General features: G+C 47.5%; 1 protein-coding gene across 1 annotated transcript; it reads left to right on the top strand.

The window, feature by feature from the left end:
- Positions 1-8,816: 8,816 nt before the first annotated feature.
- LOC143363841 (uncharacterized) lies at positions 8,817-21,042 on the top strand (the record flags this gene model as incomplete). The annotated part of the gene is made up of 6 exons (XM_076804373.1): positions 8,817-11,866; positions 11,974-12,161; positions 13,477-13,772; positions 14,661-18,474; positions 20,496-20,755; positions 20,940-21,042. Coding segments are annotated over exons 1-6 (7,711 nt in total), but the record flags the coding sequence as incomplete, so codon positions are not given.
- Between the last annotated feature and the right edge of the window lie 1,075 nt (positions 21,043-22,117).

Here is a 22,117-nt window from a genome sequence, read left to right on the forward strand (position 1 = left end):
ACTATCATATCCTATCCTCTATCGTATCCTATCCTCTATCCTATCCTATCCTCTATCCTATCCAATCCCCTATCCTATCCTCTATCCTATCCTATCCTCTATCCCATCCTATCATCTATCCCATCCTATCCTCTATCCTATCCTATCCTCTATCCTATCCTATCCTCTATCCTATCGTATCCTCTATCCTATCCTATCCTCTATACTATCCTATCCTCTATCCTATCCTATCCTCTATCCTATCCTATCCTCTATCCTATCCTATCCTCTATACTATCCTATCCTATCCTCTATCCTATCCTATCCTCTATCCTATAATATCATCTCTCCTATCCTATCCTCTATCCTATCCAATCCCCTATCCTATCCTCTATCGTATCCTATGCTCTATCCTATCCTATCCTCTATCCTATCCTATCCTCTATCCTATCCTATCCTATCCTCTATCCTATGCTATCCTCTATCCTATCCTATCCTCTATCCTATCCTATCCTCTATCCTATCCTACCCTCTATCCTATCCTATCGTATCCTCTATCGTATCCTATCCTCTATCCTATCTTATCCTCTATTATATCCTATCCTCTATACTATCCTATCCTCTATCCTACCCTATCCTCTATCCTATCCTATCCTCTGTCCTATCCTATCCTCTATCCTATCCTATTCTCTATCCTATCCTACCCTATCCTCTGTCCTATCCTATCCTCGATCCTATCCTATCCTCTATGGTATCCTATCGTCTATCCTATCATATCCTCTATCTTATCCTACCCTCTATCCTATCCTATCCTCTATCCTATCCTATCCTCTATCATATCCTATCCTCTATCCTCTCCTATCCTCTATCCTATCCTATCCTCTATCCTATCCTACCGTCTATCCCATCCTTTCGTATCCTCTATCGCATCCTATCCTCTATCCTATCCTATCCTCTATCATATCCTATCGTATCCCCTATCGTATCCTATCCTCTATCCTATCCTATCCTCTATTATATCCTATCCTCTATACTATCCTATCCTCTATCCTATTCTATCCTCTATCCTATCCTATCCTTTATTCTATCCAATCCCCTATCCTATCCTCTATCCGATCCTATCCTCTATCCTATCCTATCCTCTATAATATCCTATCCTCTATCATACCCTATCCTCATTCCTATAATATCATCTGTCCTATCCTATCCTCTATCCTATCCTATCCTCTATCATATCCTATCCTCTATCCTCTCCTATCCTCTATCCTATCCTATCCTCTATCCTATCCTACCGTCTATCCCATCCTTTCGTATCCTCTATCGCATCCTATCCTCTATCCTATCCTATCCTCTATCATATCCTATCGTATCCCCTATCGTATCCTATCCTCTATCCTATCCTATCCTCTATTATATCCTATCCTCTATACTATCCTATCCTCTATCCTATTCTATCCTCTATCCTATCCTATCCTTTATTCTATCCAATCCCCTATCCTATCCTCTATCCGATCCTATCCTCTATCCTATCCTATCCTCTATAATATCCTATCCTCTATCATACCCTATCCTCATTCCTATAATATCATCTGTCCTATCCTATCCTCTATCCTATCCAATCCCCTATCCTATCCTCTATCGTATCCTATGCTCTATCCCATCCTATCCTCTATCCTACAATATTCTCTATCCTATCCTATCGTATCCTCTGTCCTATACTATCCTCTATCCTATCCTATCCTGTATCCTATCCTATCCTCTATCATATCCTATCCTCTATCCTATCCTATCCTCTATCCTATCTTATCCTCTATCTTATCCTATCCTCTATCCTATCCTATCCTCTATCATATCCTATCCTCTATCCTATCCTATCCTCTATCCTATCCTATCCTCTATACTATCCTACCCTCCATCCTATCCTTTCGTATCCTCTATCGCATCCTATCCTCTATCCTATCCTATCCTCTATCCTATCCTATCCTCTATACTATCCTATCCTCTATCCTATCCTATTCTCTATCCTATCCTATCGTATCCTCTGTCCTATCCTATCCTCGATCCTGTCCTATCCTCTATCCTATCCTATCGTCTATCCTATCATATCCTCTATCTTATCCTATCCTCTATCCTATCCTATCCTCTATCCTATCCTATTCTCTATCCTATCCTATCGTATCCTCTGTCCTATCCTATCCTCGATCCTATCCTATCCTCTATCGTATCCTATCGTCTATCCTATCATATCCTCTATCCTATCCTACCCTCTATCCTATCCTTTCGTATCCTCTATCGCATCCTATCCTCTATCCTATCCTATCCTCTATCCTATCCTATCCTCTATACTATCCTATCCTCTATCCTATCCTATTTTTTTTTTTTTTTTTTTCGAGGAGGTAATCTCGTTACGGATACCCGAACCCCCCCCCGGGGGGGGGTCCGGGTTATGTGGGACTCCTCGGCTGGTTGGTGCAACGCCGAGTATACCCACTAACTCCTCCCCGTCCGTCCCTAGACTCCTGGGGGCACCCGTGCTCTGCGCCCGCATGTCAATCCGGTGTGCCCCCGCCTTAGCATACCACCCAGGGGGGGGGACGCGGCCCCCTCCCGTACCTACTCTATCCGAAGGCACCACGCAACGGACGACGTGGCGCCTTCCCCCCCTGTTAGGCCGCCCGATGAGCATCCGAGCCCCCGCCCGAGATGCCCGGCGGCCTCCGGGGACGCCGTTGGTGACCGAGTGTAAGGGGATATCCGATCCCCCGCCTCGAGATCATCAAGGGCGTCCCCGCTCGCGTCAGAGGCGTCGCAACGGGGGTACGCCCCCGGGGCGTACCCTGCGCCGCCTCCCCCCCCCTTTGGCCGGGATCGTGATTACGCTCCCGATCCCGTTCCGCAGCCTCCTTCCGCAGCATAACCCGCTCGCAGAAGGAAGCGAACCCCCTCCACGCCTCCTCGCCACCGGCTGCCGCAGCGACGACAGCCGGGAGCGAGAGGTCGTGGCCCACCGCGCGCCGCAGGGCACGGCGCTCTCCCCCCCATGCCGGACACTCCTCCAGAGTGTGTTGCGCCGTGTCCCGCGGCTCGCCGCAGTGGTGACACGCCTCCTCGGTCTCCCTCCCGATGCGACACAGGTAGTCGCCGAAGCACCCGTGCCCGCTCTTCACCTGCGTCACACGGTAGGAGACCCTATGCCCCATCCATCCCCTGTTCCATTGATCGAACACCGGGAGGATGGCCCGAACGGCCCGCCTCTCGCCCTCCCTCGCCCCGGGAAGGCTATCGCGCCACTCCCGGGCTGCGTGCCGCCGAGCATGTCGCCTGAGCTCATCCACCATGAGCCGCGCCTGATCCGGGGCCACCCCCCGGAGCCGGAGTTCCCTGGAGTGTGTATGCACATCCGCCAACACGCGGGCCTCCAGCTCGAGGGGGATCAGCCCCGACATCACCATCGCCGTCGCGTATGAAATGGTGCGGTACCCCCGCACGATGCCTATGGCCAGCCTGCGCTCGATGCGACGCAGCAGCGACCGTGTGCCGCCACTGCGCCCCCTAGCCAAGACATCGTGCGCCCATACAGGGGCTCCGTTCAGGACCAAAACTCGCACCACCACCGCGAACAGACGACGCACCCGTCCACAGGGTCCCCTGAGATTCGGGAGAAGGCGACCGAGCGCAGCGGTCGCCCTCTCCGCCCGGGGCGCCAGCGACTCAAGGTGGCGGTCAAAACGCCACCGGCCGTCAAGTTCGAGTCTCAGGTACCGCATCTGGGACCCGACCTTGACCATCCCCTCCCCCACGCAGATCCAGCACTGGGGAGGCGCCGCCAACCGGGCCGAGCGGAGAAACCACATGGCCCTGGTTTTCTCGACGGACACCTCTAGGCCCAGCGACCGGATCGCGCGCACCGCGCGCCACGCGCCGCGCTCCGCCAGGCAGATGGCCTCCTTCGCATACCTCCCGGTGGCCAATACCAGCGTTTCGTCGGCGTAACACGTCAGGCTGACCCCGGGAGGCATCTCCTCCCGCAGGACGCGATCGTACGCAAGATTCCACAGCAACGGGCCCAACACCGAGCCCTGCGGAACCCCGCGCACGACGCCCCTGCGCACCATCCCGTACCGGCCGGGATACTCTATACCCCTGTCGGAGAGATAGCTCCCGATTACCCTTCTGAGATACAGAGGCACCCGGTGGAAGACCAGGGCCTCCATTATCCGATCCCAGGGGACGGTGTTGAACGCGTTAGCGATATCCAAGGATATCGCCAACGCAACACCGCCCCCCCTCGTACAGGCCTCCGAGAGAGCCCTCACCCGCCGAATAGCGTCGACGGTGGAGAGACCCTCCCGGAAGCCGAATTGAACCCCGCTCAGATCGGGGACCCCTCCCGCCATCCTCTATCCTATCCTATCCTCTATCCTATCCTATCCTCTATAATATCGTATCCTCTATCATATCCTATCCTCATTCCTATAATATCATCTGTCCTATCCTATCCTCTATCCTATCCTATCCTCTATCCTACAATATCATCTGTCCTATCCTATCCTCTATCCTATCCAATCCCCTATCCTATCCTCTATCGTATCCTATGCTCTATCCCATCGTATCCTCTATCCTATAATATTCTCTATCCTATCCTATCGTATCCTCTGTCCTATCCTATCCTCGATCCTATCCTATCCTCTATCGTATCCTATCGTCTATCCTATCATATCCTCTATCCTATCCTACCCTCTATCCTATCCTTTCGTATCCTCTATCGCATCCTATCCTCTATCCTATCCTATCCTCTATCCTATCCTATCCTCTATGCTATCCTATCCTCTATCATATCCTATCCTCTATCCTATCCTATCCTCTATCCTATCCTATCCTCTATCCTATCCTATCCTCTATCCTATCCTATCCTCTATCCTATCCTATCCTCTATCCTACCCTATCCTCTATCCTATCCTATCCTCTATCCTATCCTATCCTCTATAATATCGTATCCTCTATCATACCCTATCCTCATTCCTATAATATCATCTGTCCTATCCTATCCTCTATCCTATCCAATCCCCTATCCTATCCTCTATCGTATCCTATGCTCTATCCTATCCTATCATCTATCCTATCCTATCCTCTATCCTATCCTATCCTCTATCCTATCCTATCCTCTATCCTATCCTATCCTCTATCCTATCCTATCCTGTATCCTATCCTATCGTATCCTCTATCGTATCCTATCCTCTATCCTATCCTATCCTCTATCCTATCCTATCCTCTATCCTATCCTATCCTCTATCCTATCCTATCCTCTATACTATCCTATCCTCTATCCCATCCTATCCACTATCCTATCCTATCCTCTATCCTATCCTATCCTCTATCCTATCCTATCCTCTATAATATCGTATCCTCTATCATATCCTATCTTCATTCCTATAATATCATCTGTCCTATCGTATCCTCTATCCTATCCAATCCCCTATCCTATCCTCTATCGTATCCTATGATCTATCCTATCCTATCCTCTATCCTATCCTATGCTCTATCCTATCCTATCCTATCCTCTATCGTAACCTATCCTCTATCCTATCCTATTCTCCATCCTATCCTATCCTATCCTCTACCGCCTCCTATCCTGTATCCGATCCAATCCCCTATCTTCTACCGTATCATATTCTCTATCCTATCCAATCCTCTATCCTATCCGATCCACTATCATATCCTATCCTCTATCCTATCCTATCCTCTATCCTATCCTATCCTCTATCCTATCTTATCCTCTATCCTATCCTATCCTCTATCCTATCCTATCGTATCCTCTATCGTATACTATCCTCTATCCTATCCTATCGTATCCTCTGTCGTATCCTATCCTCTATCCTATCCTATCCTATCCCCTATCCTATCCTATCCTCTATACTATCCTATCGTAACCTCTATACTATCCTATCGTAACCTCTATCGTATCCTATCCTCTATCCTATCCTATCCTCTATCCTATCTTATCCTCTATCCTATCCTATCCTCTATCCTATCCTATCGTATCCTCTATCGTATACTATCCTCTATCCTATCCTATCGTATCCTCTGTCGTATCCTATCCTCTATCCTATCCTATCCTCTATCCTATCCTATCCCCTATCCTATCCTATCCTCTATACTATCCTATCGTAACCTCTATCGTATCCTATCCTCTATCCTATCCTATCCTCTATCCTATCCAATCCCCTATCCTATCCTCTATCCTATCCTATCCTCTATCTTATCCTATCCTCTATCCTATCCTATCATCTATCCTATCCTATCCTCTATCCTATCCTATCCTCTATCATATCCTATCCTCTATCCTATCCTATACTCAATCCTATTTTATCCTCTATCTTATCCTATCCTCTATCCTATCCTCTATCCTATCCTATCCTCTATCCTATCCTATCCTCTATCATATCCTATCCTCTATCCTATCCTATCCTCTATCCTATCCTATCCTCTATCGTCTCCTATCATCTATCCTATCCTATCCTCTATCATATCCTATCGTATCCCCTATCGTATCCTATCCTCTATCCTATCCTATCCTCTATTATATCCTATCCTCTATACTATCCTATCCTCTATCCTATTCTATCCTCTATCCTATCCTATCCTTTATTCTATCCAATCCCCTATCCTATCCTCTATCCGATCCTATCCTCTATCCTATCCTATCCTCTATCCTATCCTATCCTCTATCCTATCCTATCCTCTATCATATCCTATCCTCTATCCTATCCAATCCTCTATCCTATCCTATTGTAACGTCCTAAAAATCCCCGAGCTATACCAGATCATATTCCATTCGACACCACAGCATTTCCCGAGTCATTTGCACAAGTCAGCATTCCCCGAGCATTCACCTCGACACCACAGCATTTCTCGATACACGCGTACGCAACAGCATTAGTCAAATCACATCCGCCTGATTTCGAAAGCCCCCAAAAAAATGCATTACTAATCAATAAGGTCAAGCTATAAGTATGGGAACATTCCCAGGGCAGTCAATCTTGGCTGAACCTCCGTTTTGTAACTTTGTCTTAAATAAACTTATACTTTTTGTCAGTAAAGAACGGGATAAAGAGCTGGGTAACTCCCACTCTCCTTCTTTCAAGTATTTTCACCCAGTTTACGTCACATTTTGGCGATCCTGCCAGGATAGTGCAAATCGATCTTCAAGTAAACCAACGACAACTCTACTACGGAAGAGCCACTCCTTGGGACTACGGTCAACTCTGAAGACAACTGCACTATAACGAATCCAGTGAACCAGTCGATTTGGAGCTTTCTACGGAACCGCCCCGTGCTACGGCAATCACTAAGGTAAAACTCTGGCTTCATTTATTTATTACCGCGTAAGAGGTAGTAGCATCAGCAGTCAAGATTCAAGACGACGAAAAGGTTACAATAATGACAAAGAACGGAGAACAAGCTTCAACCTCTACAGGTGTAGACCCCAATCTAAGAGCAATCCTAGATGCTATGCAAAAGCAAAACGAACGACATGAAAAAGAAATGTCGGAAGTTCAAAGGCAATTCGTGCTACTAACGAAACAAGCTGACGAAGAAAATAAAAAACGTATTAGGGAAATAGAGATCCTCGGCAAGAACCTCGCTGATCAACGGATGGGCGTAAGTATTAGAACAGTGACAACTGACGAGTTCGGATCCCTAATAACGGGCGACGATGGTGCAAGTACAGCCATACAACAAGAACGAGCTGAACAAACCACCACAACTCGAACAGCACCACCGATAGTCACAATCAATAATGATGTGAACGATGAAGCTTCTGAACGAACAACAGACTGTACTCCAACGCTACGAGCCAAGGATGCTATACGGTATATTCCAACGCTAAACGGAGATGACGATATTGGGGTAGAAGATTTTATTAAAGAAGTACGTTCCATGCGCAACATGTGCACCGAAAAAGAATTGCTATTAAAAGCCATTAAAGTAGAGAAAATCATTGGGAAAGCGGCCCAAGGGATACGAAATTTACAAATAGAATCTTTTGGTGAACTATACGAAGCGTTACGATCAAACGTGGCAACTCAGGTAACCACAGACGAATACAGCGAGCAACTGCGGGAAATCAAGCAAGGAAAAGAAGAAAGTGTACAGAACTTTAACATCCGATTCAGACGCGTATTGAACAAGCTAACATATGCCATTACCAACGAATATCCGCAACCAATAACCAGGCGCATAATGATGGAAGCAACAATGAAGAAAGTGAATAGAATCTATCTGAAAGGACTCAGAAGAGAAATAGGACGAACGCTTTTGGCAAACGAACCTCAATCTTTAGCCGAAACCGAGAAGAAAGCAGCGGAAATCGAACGCTATCTACGAGAAGAGCAAAACGAATGGAAGCGACCAGCAGCATTACGATCGGAACGAGCAGTGAACACCAACCGCTTCGCTAATCAACAACAACCAAGACGCTACGACGAGCGACGACCTACGGTACGAACAATCGCGCAGTCAGCAGCAGCAAACAGCTTCAGGCGCCTCGAACGAACACCATTAGCTGAACACGCAGCAATAAAATGCTTCAAGTGCAATCGCTCGGGACACATAGCCAACCAGTGTCCGAATGGAAATTTTCCACCAGCCAGCCAGCGAAACCTACCACCACGGGTAAACAAAGTAGAGATCGAGAACGGCCAAGAATTCGAGTCAATACAACAACAGGAAGACTTCTTACCACCACATTCAATACATCAGGAGGAAGACGGATACACCTCATCGACACAGGAGCAGGAATAAATTTAATTAAAGAATCAAAAATTAATAGCGTTATGAACAAAACAGAACCGCGAACATTTTTTATGGGACAAGACCGTTACACTACAGACAGATACGTTAAAATTCGAATCTTTGACCAATCACATAAATTCTTTGTTATACCAGACGACTTTCCTTTAATAGAAGACGGAATCATAGGGCTACCTTGCTTAGAAAAGTACCAATATGAAATCTCTAATGATAAAATCAAGCTTAACGACAATGTGCTATATTTTCAGAAACCAGCTACAGTACAACCAGGAGAAGTCAAAGTTCAGACAATCTATCTCGAAGGCAGACCAACGCGAGTATGCTTCTTCAACTTTGGTGAGACAAACAAAGATATCTCTAACCAAATTTATAACATAAACGACATAGACCAAATTGGGAAATTCAAAGCCATAGTGAGAACAAGTCATATAGAGAAAAACCTTCGCGAACCTATTGAGAAAATTTTAATCCATTACTTAGACGTGTTCAACTTAGAAACCGATACCCTACCCTGTACTAACCTTGCTAAACACACTATAACTTTGAAAGAAAATAAAATCATTAACACTAAATCGTATAGACCTCCGGAATGTCACAAGCTCGAAATCGAGAAGCAAATGAATGACATGCTCAATAAGAAAATTATCGAAGAATCGGATTCGCCATACAACTCTCCTGTATGGGTGGTACCTAAAAAGGCAGATGCTTCAGGAAAACAGAAATGGAGAATAGTTATCGATTTTAGGAAATTAAACGAATTGACAGACCAAGACGCTTACCCTTTACCAGACATCGACGACATACTTAGTCAATTAGGAAACGCTAAATTCTTTTCGGCCTTAGACCTATCCTCTGGTTTCCACCAAATTCCTATGGATCCTGACTCAAAAAAATACACAGCCTTTAGTACACCTCAGGGACACTTTCACTATAACAGAATGCCTTTTGGACTTAAGAATGCACCAGCTACCTTTCAACGAATGATGGACACAGCACTTAGAGGACTAGTTAATAAACACTGCTTCGTTTACTTAGATGACATAATAATTTTCGGAGACACAATAGGGAAACACAACGAAAACTTAGCTATGGTACTTCAGAGACTCAGGGAACTTGGACTAAAGATACAGCCAGACAAATGCGAATTTTTAAAACCTGAACTAGAATACCTTGGTCACCTAGTAACCGCGGAAGGAGTCAAACCAAACCCTAAAAAGATACTAGCTGTAGAACGTTTTAAAGTACCTACAACACCGACAGAAATCAAATCATTTTTAGGATTATCCGGACACTATCGAAAATTCATACGGAACTTTTCAAAGATCGCTAAACCATTGACAGACTTGACCCAAAAAGACGTACCATTCCACTGGACAGACAAACAACAAAACAGTTTCGAAACCTTAAAGCAAAAGCTATGTGAAGCACCCGTATTGACATACCCAGACTTTAACAGACAATTTACACTAACGACAGACGCCAGTAACGAAGGTATAGGAGCAGTACTATCACAAGACGGACACCCATGTTGTTATATATCGCGAACACTTAACGCACCTGAACGAAACTACACGACAACAGAAAAAGAACTATTGGCCATCGTATGGGCAGTAAAGAGACTGAGACAATACCTGTTAGGGCGGAAGTTCGTCATACGCACCGACCACCAAGCAATCAAATGGTTAAACAACTGTAAAGATCCTTCTTCAAGATTAATGAGATGGAGACTGAAATTGGAAGAGTACGAATACGAGATCGAATATACAAAAGGAAAGGATAACACAGCCGCGGACGCGTTGTCAAGAGTACATGCAATCACCAGGCAACAAGACGAAGAAGATCCTGAAATTCAAAACCACTTAAAGATTTTCGACGAATGGGAAAAGGATGAAACAATACCAGCGCGTTTAAAGATCGTACCAAATGACCATACGTTCTATCAGTTAACCAAAACGGAACTAGGCAATTACGACAGAATAAACTGGCTGAAGAAAATATACCAAATACTGCAGAAAAGTACGAAGATTGGAATCGGAGACAAGGCACTAACCGAAATGGAGAAAAATAGGATCAAGATCATACTAATGTACTTCAACGACCGGTATAAAACGATCTACTTCGCATGGGAACCGATACGAGAACTGACGGAAGAAGAAATAGAGACGATACTGAAAGAAAACCACAATGACGCCACCGGACACTTCGGAATACAGAAGACCTATCAGAGAATAAAGGACAAATTCAAAATACCACACCTGATGGAGAAGATAGAAGATTATGTGAAGAGGTGCGACGCCTGCCAAAAGGAAAAATTAACAAGAATTAGACCTAAAGAAATGCCAATAATATCAGACACGCCAATGCAACCGAACGATAAAATAGCTATGGACATCGTAGGCCCAATGACAAAGACCAAAAAAGGAAATCAATTTATACTCTCTATACACGATGACCTAACGAAATACCTCATACTAGTACCCCTAAAAACACAACAGACAGAGTCGATACTTAATGCATTACTGGACCACTACATATACATATTTTCAGCACCTAAAACAATACTCACCGACCAGGGACAAAACTTTGTTAGCGAACTAATGACAAAATTCGAGGAAGCATTTAAAATCAAACACGTAAAGACTACATCCTTCCATCCCCAATCCAACGGATCCTTAGAAAGAACTCATGCTACAGTAAAAGATTTAATACGAACTAGCTTACATGACAGTGACAAGGAATGGGACGATGTTCTGAACTTTATTTGTCTAGGATACAATACTTCTATTCATGAAGCAACTGGCTTTACACCTTTCGAACTCACCTTCGGTAGAAAAGCTAACCTACCCTCATCCATCGCGAGAACCACAGGTTTCACCTACGATGAAATGTTTTCACTTTGGCAAAAACAATTGAATAGATATTTGACACTGGCCAGAGAAACTCTGTTGAAGAGTAAAAAGAGGTATCAAAGGGACCAAAGAAGAAAGATTGTCAGGACTCAGGCAATATTTAAAGAAGGAGATTTTGTGTTAGTACACAACGATCATAAAAAAGACAAGTTAGATGTTGAATGGTTAGGACCATATAGGATACAAAGAGTCAACACACCGTACTATGAAATTTTTGTCGACAACCAAGTTAAAAAGATACACGGTAACCGATTAAAACCTTACTTTGCAGGACGGTCACCATCACCTTTACCGGGAACCTCGTATACGGATTAGATATAGTACCCTTAGAGGACAGCTCGATATTCCACGAGGAAATCAATAAAGCATACTTGTATAACTCAGAAGTAGATATTTACATAGGATTGAACATAGACGATGTATTTATAAGGTTTAATCAAGTTAAGATGTATACTAAAGGTATTCAGATACAATGTAAAGAAGCTTGCAGACTAAAGAACGAGATTGATTCACTAAACGAACGAATAGAAAAATTGGATAGCTTAGCGCTACACCTAAAATTAATCACACATAGTAGATATAAGAGAGGGCTATTAAATATTATAGGATCAGTATCCAAGAGCTTATTCGGTACATTAGACAATAACGATTTAGAATTAATAAACGCGAATATCGACAAACTGTTCAACGAAGGAAACGAACTGAAAACCATTGTAAGCAATCAGACCGCTTTAATTAGAAAAATCATAAGCTCGGACGGAATCAAACGCATTGAGAATTTGAGTTTAGCATTTAAGGATTTAGAACAAGCAACCAATCGAGAGGAATTGATCACAGAACTGTTTATCAGAACAGAAAGCGCTATATATGACTTACAATTTCAACTTGACGAGACGCTTAACGTGATATTAATGGCTGTTCAGGATTCAAGCTGTGGAATTCGGTGCCTATTGTCGAACTGGCGACCGCTATTTCATACGGTTTTTGTCGCGTATGTCAACACGCGGCAAGAGCGCGTGTCGCCGTTGCTCGACACCGCGTAGCAACCGTTTCAATTCTCATTGGCCGAATTTCACAGCTTGAATCCTTCAAATTGAGACAAACAAGGATCGTCCGATGTACGAGCTCCAATCACGGTGCTCCACATTCGACGGTCTTTGTTATTTAAGGCACCTGCGTATGCCTTCTCGCTCTCTTAACGTTCTGAACGCTCATCAATCGCAAGGTATCGCTCTAGCACGTTTGCTCGTCTGTCCGCTCTCGTCTCGATAAGTAGAGATTCTCATTTCTCGCGCTCTGAGACTCTCGCGATTTCGCATCATTCGGGAGCAGTATTCTCGCGATCTCCCGCGCCGCGTTACGTGCACTCTGTTTCGCGACAAGATTTCCGGCGTCCGCGTAGAAGATCTCCGTCTCGCGGCGGCACGCTTTTCGTGCCGCTCAAGATTTCCTCTTCGCGATCCGACGGCAGAAGTTTGCACGCGCAAGATCTCCGTACGTTCGCCGGCTCGCGATTCTCGTGCGCGCGTTCTCTCTCGCGCTCTCGAGTGCCTCGCACCTAGTGCGTCGTGACAAAGTAAAATAAAGTGTATTTTCCCGAAGGACAAGGGTTTAATCCTCCCGTCTCTCCTTGCCTCCTCGCGCGCTCATTTCTGAGTGGTCCCGGCCCCCCGGCGACTCCGACCTTCGGTCGACGCCAAACATTTTGGTCCTTCGAGCCGGATCGTGAAGCGCAGGCAAGTGCGGGAGTGTAAAACCTCGCCGATCATGGCAGAAACGGTCGAAACCCAGCTGTTGATGCAGCAAGCGATAGGACGTTCCCTTCAAAATTTAAAAAAACTGGGGAAGAGCAACTGGACCAAATCCGTCTTGAGGACCCGAATTGTCCACCTTCAAGATCTGTGGAGGAAGTTCGAGCACGGGTACGCGCGACTTCTCTCTATCATCCCGGCGGAGGAACGAGCGAAGAACCCCTACTTCAAGGAGGACTCTTTCGCCCACACGGAGGAAGTCTACCTCAACTCTCTCTCGTTCATGACGACACAGCTGGACGCCCTGAACAGCGATACCGTGAGTCCGTCAAATTCACCGAGCGACGGACAAGCGTGTCCGTCGGTTCCCGATATACAGCTACCCCGAATAAATGTACCGCAGTTCGATGGCAAATACGAAGATTGGGAAGCGTTCCGCGACAAATTTTCCGCGCTTATTATTCAAAACCCCAAGTTGCATGACGTAACCCGACTGCATTATTTGGTTTCCGCGTTAACGGGTCGCGCTCTCGACTGCATCGGAAACCTTTCGGTAACCGCGGATAATTTCCAAATTGCGTGGAAGACGCTCTCGGCGCGGTACGATAATCCGCGGCGTATAATCACCGCGCATCTCTCGTCGCTGCAGAACCTTCCCGCGCTCTCTCGCGAATCGGCAGCAGACCTCCAGACTCTCTGCGATCGGGTCTGTTTTATTGTCGACTCTTTAAAAAGGCTCGGGCGGAAGCCAGAAGAATTGTGGAACGACATTCTCGTCCATCAGGTGTCCCAAAAGCTGGACACTCCGACGCGGAAGGCGTGGAAATTGAAAATCGGCGACGACGTGACTCCGCCCTCGTTCGACACTTTGATGTCCTTTATCGGTTCTCGCTCTCGCGGTTTAGAAGAGTTCGCGATTTCTTCCAATTCCACGCCCGCCGCGCGTCCCGACGCATCGTCTCGCCTCGCGTCTAGTTCCTCGCGAGTCCATTCTGCGACCGCTTCCAAGCCCTCCACGAATCCGCGTACTCCGTGCCCAGTCTGTCGAGCATCACATAATTTCAGTGCTTGCCCCACCTTCCTGGCACGAAACTCCAGCGGCCGTCGTGAGCTCGCTCAACGCTTTTCACGTTGTTTTAACTGTTTGAGCAGCAGTCATTCCCTCCGAGAATGTAACAGCAAAAATACGTGTCGCGTGTGCAACAAGCGGCACCACTCGCTCTTGCACGAAGACGCGCCTCCTCCAGCTCCGCCAAATTCGGAGCCCTCTACTCCCCCAGTGCCGTCCTCCGAGGTCAATTCGCACCTCGCCTCCACCCTCGCGGCTCCGCGCTCCGGAATTCTACTGGCCACCGCGTGGGTGCAACTCCGTGTCCCGTCAGGCCGCTGCGTCACTGTCCGAGCCCTGATTGACCAAGGATCCGAGACCAGCTTCGTCACCGAGACCATGGTGCACCTCTTGCGTGCAAAACGAACCCGCGTTGCGACATCCATATCCGCCGTCGGCGGAGTCCACGCCGGCACCGTGCGCCTCCACGTTGCTCCTCGCGATTCCGCGTCTCCTTCGATCGTGACCACAGCTCTCGTCCTGACGTCTCTCTCGACATACATGCCGAAGCGCATGCACAATATTCGATCCCTCGAGCATTTATCAGATTTGAATTGGGCCGATGCTGATCCCTCGAGCTCGGCCGCGATTCATCTCATTCTCGGCGCAGACATTTACCCCAGTATAATCCTGGACGGTCTGCGCAAAGGGTCAAGCGGGCAACCCATTGCCCAGAAAACCATTTTCGGTTGGGTCATCTCTGGCCCTATCACGTCGCACTCGCGCGATCTCTCCGTCGCACGCGGATCGAGCCCACAACCTCGTTCGGGCTCCAGCATCTCGATGCATCACTGCATCCACCAGGACACTCTGTCGAACGAGCTGCGCCGATTTTGGGAGATTGAGGAAATTCCTTCGACCTCCCCCCTCACCCAAGAGGAAGAACAGTGCGAGCGGCACTTCCAAACGCACACATCGCGAGCCCCCGACGGGCAATACATAGTCCGTCTTCCGTTCCGTACCGGTCCTCCGATTGAAGTCGGTCACTCTCGGTCTGCCGCAGAAAAGGTTCTGCAATCCATATCTCGTAAACTTCTCCTACAACCATCTCTGACCGAGGAGTATGAGGAGTTTCTACGAGAATATGAGGCTCTCGGACACATGCGTCGCGTTCCCATTTCGCCTTCGACCTCTCAGTGCGTCTACATTCCGCACCATCCCGTGTTACGTACCGACAGTGTCACGACTCACCTTCGCGTTGTCTTTAACGCCTCCAGTGTAACGTCGAACGGATCCACGCTGAATGATCACCTGCTCCCAGGCCCAAAGCTTCAGCTCGATCTTTCTACCGTAATTCTTCGGTGGAGAACCTTTCGTTTCGTCTACACGGCGGACATTGCAAAAATGTACCGCCAGATTCTGGTCGACGAACGCGATGTCGATTATCAGAGAATCCTCTGGAGGCCCATTTCCTCCAAGGATACGCAGGCTTTCCAATTGCTGACCGTCACGTATGGCATGACCTGTGCTCCATTCCTGGCTCTCCGCGTTCTGCAACAACTCATCGAAGATGACGGGGGCCAGTTCCCGCTCGCGGTACCGGTCCTTCGCTCACACATTTACGTCGACGATGTCCTCTTCGGCGGCAACGACCTTTTGGCTATTCGCCATTCCCGGGATCAATTAATCCAGCTTCTCCAACGTGGTCACATGAAGCTACGTAAGTGGGCGAGCAATTCGGTCGATTTTCTTGCCGATATTGATCCGGAAGACCACGGTTTGGCATGTTCCAAAAACCTTGCTCCCGACGATCGAGTCAAAATCCTCGGGATAAGTTGGAACCCCTCTCGCGACTCCTTTCAATTCAAGGTTAGTTTAGCCGAGCCGCTACCGTCCACCAAACGAGCCATTCTTTCGACTATCGCGAAGCTGTACGATCCTTTGGGATGGGTCACTCCCGCGATAATCAGCGCCAAGATTTTTATACAAGGATTGTGGCGCCTCCGCATCGGTTGGGACGACCAAATCCCGCCGCAGTCTCTCGAGCAGTGGAAATCTATTCATTCTCGCCTTCCAGTCCTGAACGGTCTTCAGATTTCCCGATGGATCGGATCCATTTCAGAGGCCTCGCGGATTGAACTTCACGGCTTCGCGGATGCGTCGACAGTCGCATACGCCGCTGTTGTTTTCGCTCGTTGTATCTCCTCTAGCGGAACTATTACCGTCTCTCTACTCGCGGGCAAGTCAAAGGTCGCCCCCTTGACTCCATTGACCATTCCCCGCCTTGAGTTGCAAGCCGCAGTCCTTCTAGCACGTTTAATGAATTTCGTTTCGTCCGCCCTTGACCTTCGCGACGCTCCGTGCTATTGTTGGACCGATTCTACCGTGGCACTCGCGTGGTTGCAGTCTCATCCGTCAAAATGGAAGACGTTCGTCGCTAATCGCGTCGCTGACGTACAAACTCGTCTTCCCCACGCTATTTGGCGGCACGTTCCTACCGCGGACAATCCCGCTGACTGTGCGTCGCGCGGACTTCTCTCCGACGAACTGCTCCGTTATCACCTCTGGTGGAAGGGCCCCGCCTGGCTTCCTTACGATCTCTCGGAATGGCCAACTCAACCGCGACACTTCACTCTGGAGGACTCGTCCGAGTCAAAGGTCGTGCATCACAGCGTGGTCCCCGCTCCCGCGTGGGATTTAGACTCTCGATTCTCGAGCTGGCCCAAATTAATAAGAGTCACGGCCTATATACAACGGTTCGTCCGAAACTCTCGCAGCTGTCGCTCCGACAATCGCAAACGACATCCAGGACGCGCCCTCTCAGCGAGCGAGTGCACCGCGGCCAAACTCTTCTGGTTGCGACGCATCCAAGAGAGCCAGTTCGCTAAAGGCATTTCCTCGCTTTCTAATGGTGAACCGCTACCGCCAAAGGACCCGATCGAGTCGCTACACCCGTTCCTCGACGAGACCGGGCTTCTTCGCGTGGGAGGTCGTCTGCGAAATTCCCCCCTTCCGCATCAATCAAAGCACCCCATTTTATTGTCGCCACACCCGTTGGTGCGCCTCATTATCGAGCAAGCGCACGCCCGCGCCCTGCATGCCGGCGTGCAACTCACCTTACACATTCTTCGGCAAGAATACTGGCTTCTCCGGGGAAGGAGTCAGGTAAAAGCCGTGATTCACGCATGTGTCCGATGCGTCCGAGAACGAGCTGCGATACCGATTCAGATCATGGGAGATCTCCCGGCAGCGAGGGTGTCCCCTGCGAAAAAACCCTTTTCGCATTGCGGCTTGGACTACGCTGGTCCTATTCAAATCCGCGCCTCCGCTGGTCGCGGTATCACATCCCGGAAAGCATACATCGCGCTCTTCGTATGCATGTCCACCAAGGCAGTGCATCTGGAGCTAGTCGCGGACTACTCCACCTCTGCGTTTTTAAACGCTTACACTCGCTTCTGTTCCCGTCGAGGTCTCCCAGAGCGTATGTATTCCGACAACGGAACAACCTTCGTCGGAGCAAATCGGGAGTTGGTTTCGGCCTATCGCGCTGCGCTTCGCGACCCCGATTTTCAAAATCGTACCGCCAGCGATGGAGTCGCTTGGCATTTCATCCCCCCCTCGGCGCCGCATTTCGGCGGATTATGGGAGGCCGGGGTAAAAAGCGTCAAACATCATCTTCGTCGCGTTCTCGGCGATCGAACGCTGACTTTCGAGGAGTTCACAACGCTCCTATGCGCGATCGAGGCGTGTCTTAATTCGCGACCCATCGCCCCTCTTTCGGATACTCTCGACGACTACGAGCCGCTTACGCCGGGTCATTTTTTAATAGGGTCTGCGCTCACGACCCCTCCACAACCTTCTCTGCTCGACCTCGCGGAAAACCGTCTCTCGCGATGGCAACTCGTCCGCCACACTACCGAACGATTGTGGAAGTTGTGGCAAAATGAGTACCTCAACACGCTCCAACAGCGCGGTAAGTGGCGTCGCGCGCGCCCCTCATTATCGATAGGACAGCTAGTCCTCCTACGCAATCCGACTCTCCCTCCGTGTAAGTGGGAGCTCGGCCGAATCGTGCAATTGCACCCTGGCGACGACGACCACACCCGCGTAGTGACAATAAAAACCGCCACTGCGTGTTTTAAACGCCCAATCGTCAAGTTGGTTCCTCTGCCCGTCGCGTGCAAATCCGACGCATAGACGAAACGTGTTCCGATAGTCGTCCTGCGTCTGCGTCCCGTGTACCGTTGCTCTCGCGCGGTAAATTCAAACGTCGCGCCTTCATTCCGGCAAGGCGGGCGGTTTTCACGTTACTCTTGCGTTTTGTAATTTAAAATGTTTACGTATCTCGAATTCTGTTTACCGACTCTCACGGCGGGCGGTCTGCCGTTTGCGCAGCTCGGGGATTGGCGTCGCGGGTATTGTAACACGCAGTCCCCTTATCGTTTAAGTTCCGTCGGAACGCTACCGCCCCCGCTATTCTATGTATCAGCGTGCGATCCCGTTACGTTTCGAAACTAGTGTTTCGAGGCGGGCGGTATGTTCAGGATTCAAGCTGTGGAATTCGGTGCCTATTGTCGAACTGGCGACCGCTATTTCATACGGTTTTTGTCGCGTATGTCAACACGCGGCAAGAGCGCGTGTCGCCGTTGCTCGACACCGCGTAGCAACCGTTTCAATTCTCATTGGCCGAATTTCACAGCTTGAATCCTTCAAATTGAGACAAACAAGGATCGTCCGATGTACGAGCTCCAATCACGGTGCTCCACATTCGACGGTCTTTGTTATTTAAGGCACCTGCGTATGCCTTCTCGCTCTCTTAACGTTCTGAACGCTCATCAATCGCAAGGTATCGCTCTAGCACGTTTGCTCGTCTGTCCGCTCTCGTCTCGATAAGTAGAGATTCTCATTTCTCGCGCTCTGAGACTCTCGCGATTTCGCATCATTCGGGAGCAGTATTCTCGCGATCTCCCGCGCCGCGTTACGTGCACTCTGTTTCGCGACAAGATTTCCGGCGTCCGCGTAGAAGATCTCCGTCTCGCGGCGGCACGCTTTTCGTGCCGCTCAAGATTTCCTCTTCGCGATCCGACGGCAGAAGTTTGCACGCGCAAGATCTCCGTACGTTCGCCGGCTCGCGATTCTCGTGCGCGCGTTCTCTCTCGCGCTCTCGAGTGCCTCGCACCTAGTGCGTCGTGACAAAGTAAAATAAAGTGCATTTTCCCGAAGGACAAGGGTTTAATTCTCCCGTCTCTCCTTGCCTCCTCGCGCGCTCATTTCTGAGTGGTCCCGGCCCCCCGGCGACTCCGACCTTCGGTCGACGCCAAACAATGGCTAAACAAGGGATAATTAGTCCACAGATCATAGACCACGAAATTTTCATAAACAATTTTGGCAAAGCTTTGGCACATAAGGCACTTAATTCCGCTATAGAACCTAAGAAAGAAAATTTTCAATTTATTCTAGACATAGCTGCACTAAAAGTATTTACACTAAATAACAAAATATTCTTCAAAATCTCAGTACCATTAATAATTAACGCAGAATGGGATATAGTCCGCATATATCCTATACCGAGTAAACGTAACAATGCGTTTTTGGCACCGCTCGTAGAACATCCAATTTATTTCACATCAGGGCTTACCTATATCAACGTAGACGCAGAATACTTAGAAAAATATTGTAGAACTAAAGCAGGTATAACTCTTTGCAAACAAAATCAACGTATACATGGTAGGACAGCGAGACACGATTGCGCCTCGGAGCTCATAAATTTTGGAAACAGTATAAACACCTGCAAGTATGTAGTATTCAAGATAGAAGAGATCACCTTTGTACCTCTAAAGGCAGAAAATCAATACATAGCCATTCCAGAGAAACCATTCGAAATTATTGTAATTTGTGGAAAGACAACAACGACTGTCAAACTCAAAAACCCATCATTGTTACGATCTGCTGAAACATGCGACTTAATATACGGTGACAACCATATGAAAATAGGAGCTACAAAAATTAACATAACATACGAGACCAGGATTAAAACCATACCATTAGGAAACGACACGGACTTACATTTGATACTAGACACTTTAGAAAGCACACCAAAAATCATCAGTAACATTAACAGCTACCAGAATACCCTAGACCAGATAACTGACAGGACAAACCAATTGACTTATTCACATAGAATCGAAAGCATTAAACATTGGGGACTCACAACATTACAAATAGCAGGCTATGTTTCCCTTGGACTATTAGGCGTATATGTATTAAATAAGATAGGAATCTTTAATTGTTTACCTAAGAAACTTTGCATCCATTTATTATGTTATAAAACTAAGAACAATGCGCAAACCATTAACAATGTAACACCGGCACCTGTACCTTCAGCATCGCGAAACATTTGTACAGAGGTACCAACAATAGAGTTCTCTTCCGATACAGGAGACGGGCGTGTTACCTTTGAATCCGGAAGAGCAAGATTCCACAAGTCCATCCTCAAGAGGAAGTAAAATTTTGGAGGACCAAAATCAATCTAAGAAGGGGGGTATGTAACGTCCTAAAAATCCCCGAGCTATACCAGATCATATTCCATTCGACACCACAGCATTTCCCGAGTCATTTGCACAAGTCAGCATTCCCCGAGCATTCACCTCGACACCACAGCATTTCTCGATACACGCGTACGCAACAGCATTAGTCAAATCACATCCGCCTGATTTCGAAAGCCCCCAAAAAAATGCATTACTAATCAATAAGGTCAAGCTATAAGTATGGGAACATTCCCAGGGCAGTCAATCTTGGCTGAACCTCCGTTTTGTAACTTTGTCTTAAATAAACTTATACTTTTTGTCAGTAAACAACGGGATAAAGAGCAGGGTAACTCCCACTCTCCTTCTTTCAAGTATTTTCACCCAGTTTACGTCACACTATCCTCTATCCTATCCTATCGTATCCTCTATCCTATCCTAACGTATCCTCTATCCTATCCTATCCTCTATCCTATCCTCTATCCTATCCTATCCTCTATCGTATCCTATGCTCTATCCTAACCTATCCTCTATCCTATCCTATTCTCTATCCTATCCTATCCTATCCTCTACCGTCTCCTATCCTGTATGAGATCCAATCCCCTATCGTCTACAGTATCATATTCTCTATCCTATCCAATCCTCTATCCTATCCGATCCTCTATCATATCCGATCCACTATCATATCCTATCCTCTATCCTATCCTATCCTCTATCCTATCCTATCCTCTATCCTATAATAGCATCTGTCCTATCCTATCCTCTATCCTATCCAATCCCCTATCCTATCCTCTATCGTATCCTATGCTCTATCCTATCCTATCCTCTATCCTATAATATTCTCTATCCTATCCTATCGTATCCACTGTCCTATCCTATCCTCGATCCTATCCTATCCTCTATCGTATCCTATCGTCTATCCTATCATATCCTCTATCCTATCCTACCCTCTATCCTATCCTTTCGTATCCTCTATCGCATCCTATCCTCTATCCTATCCTATCCTCTATCCTATCCTATCCTCTATGCTACCCTATCCTCTATCATATCCTATCCTCTATCCTATCCTATCCTCTATCCTATCCTATCCTC

Source organism: Halictus rubicundus, unplaced genomic scaffold (assembly GCF_050948215.1).
Source record: "Halictus rubicundus isolate RS-2024b unplaced genomic scaffold, iyHalRubi1_principal scaffold0151, whole genome shotgun sequence".
Taxonomy (NCBI): Eukaryota; Metazoa; Arthropoda; class Insecta; order Hymenoptera; family Halictidae; genus Halictus; species Halictus rubicundus.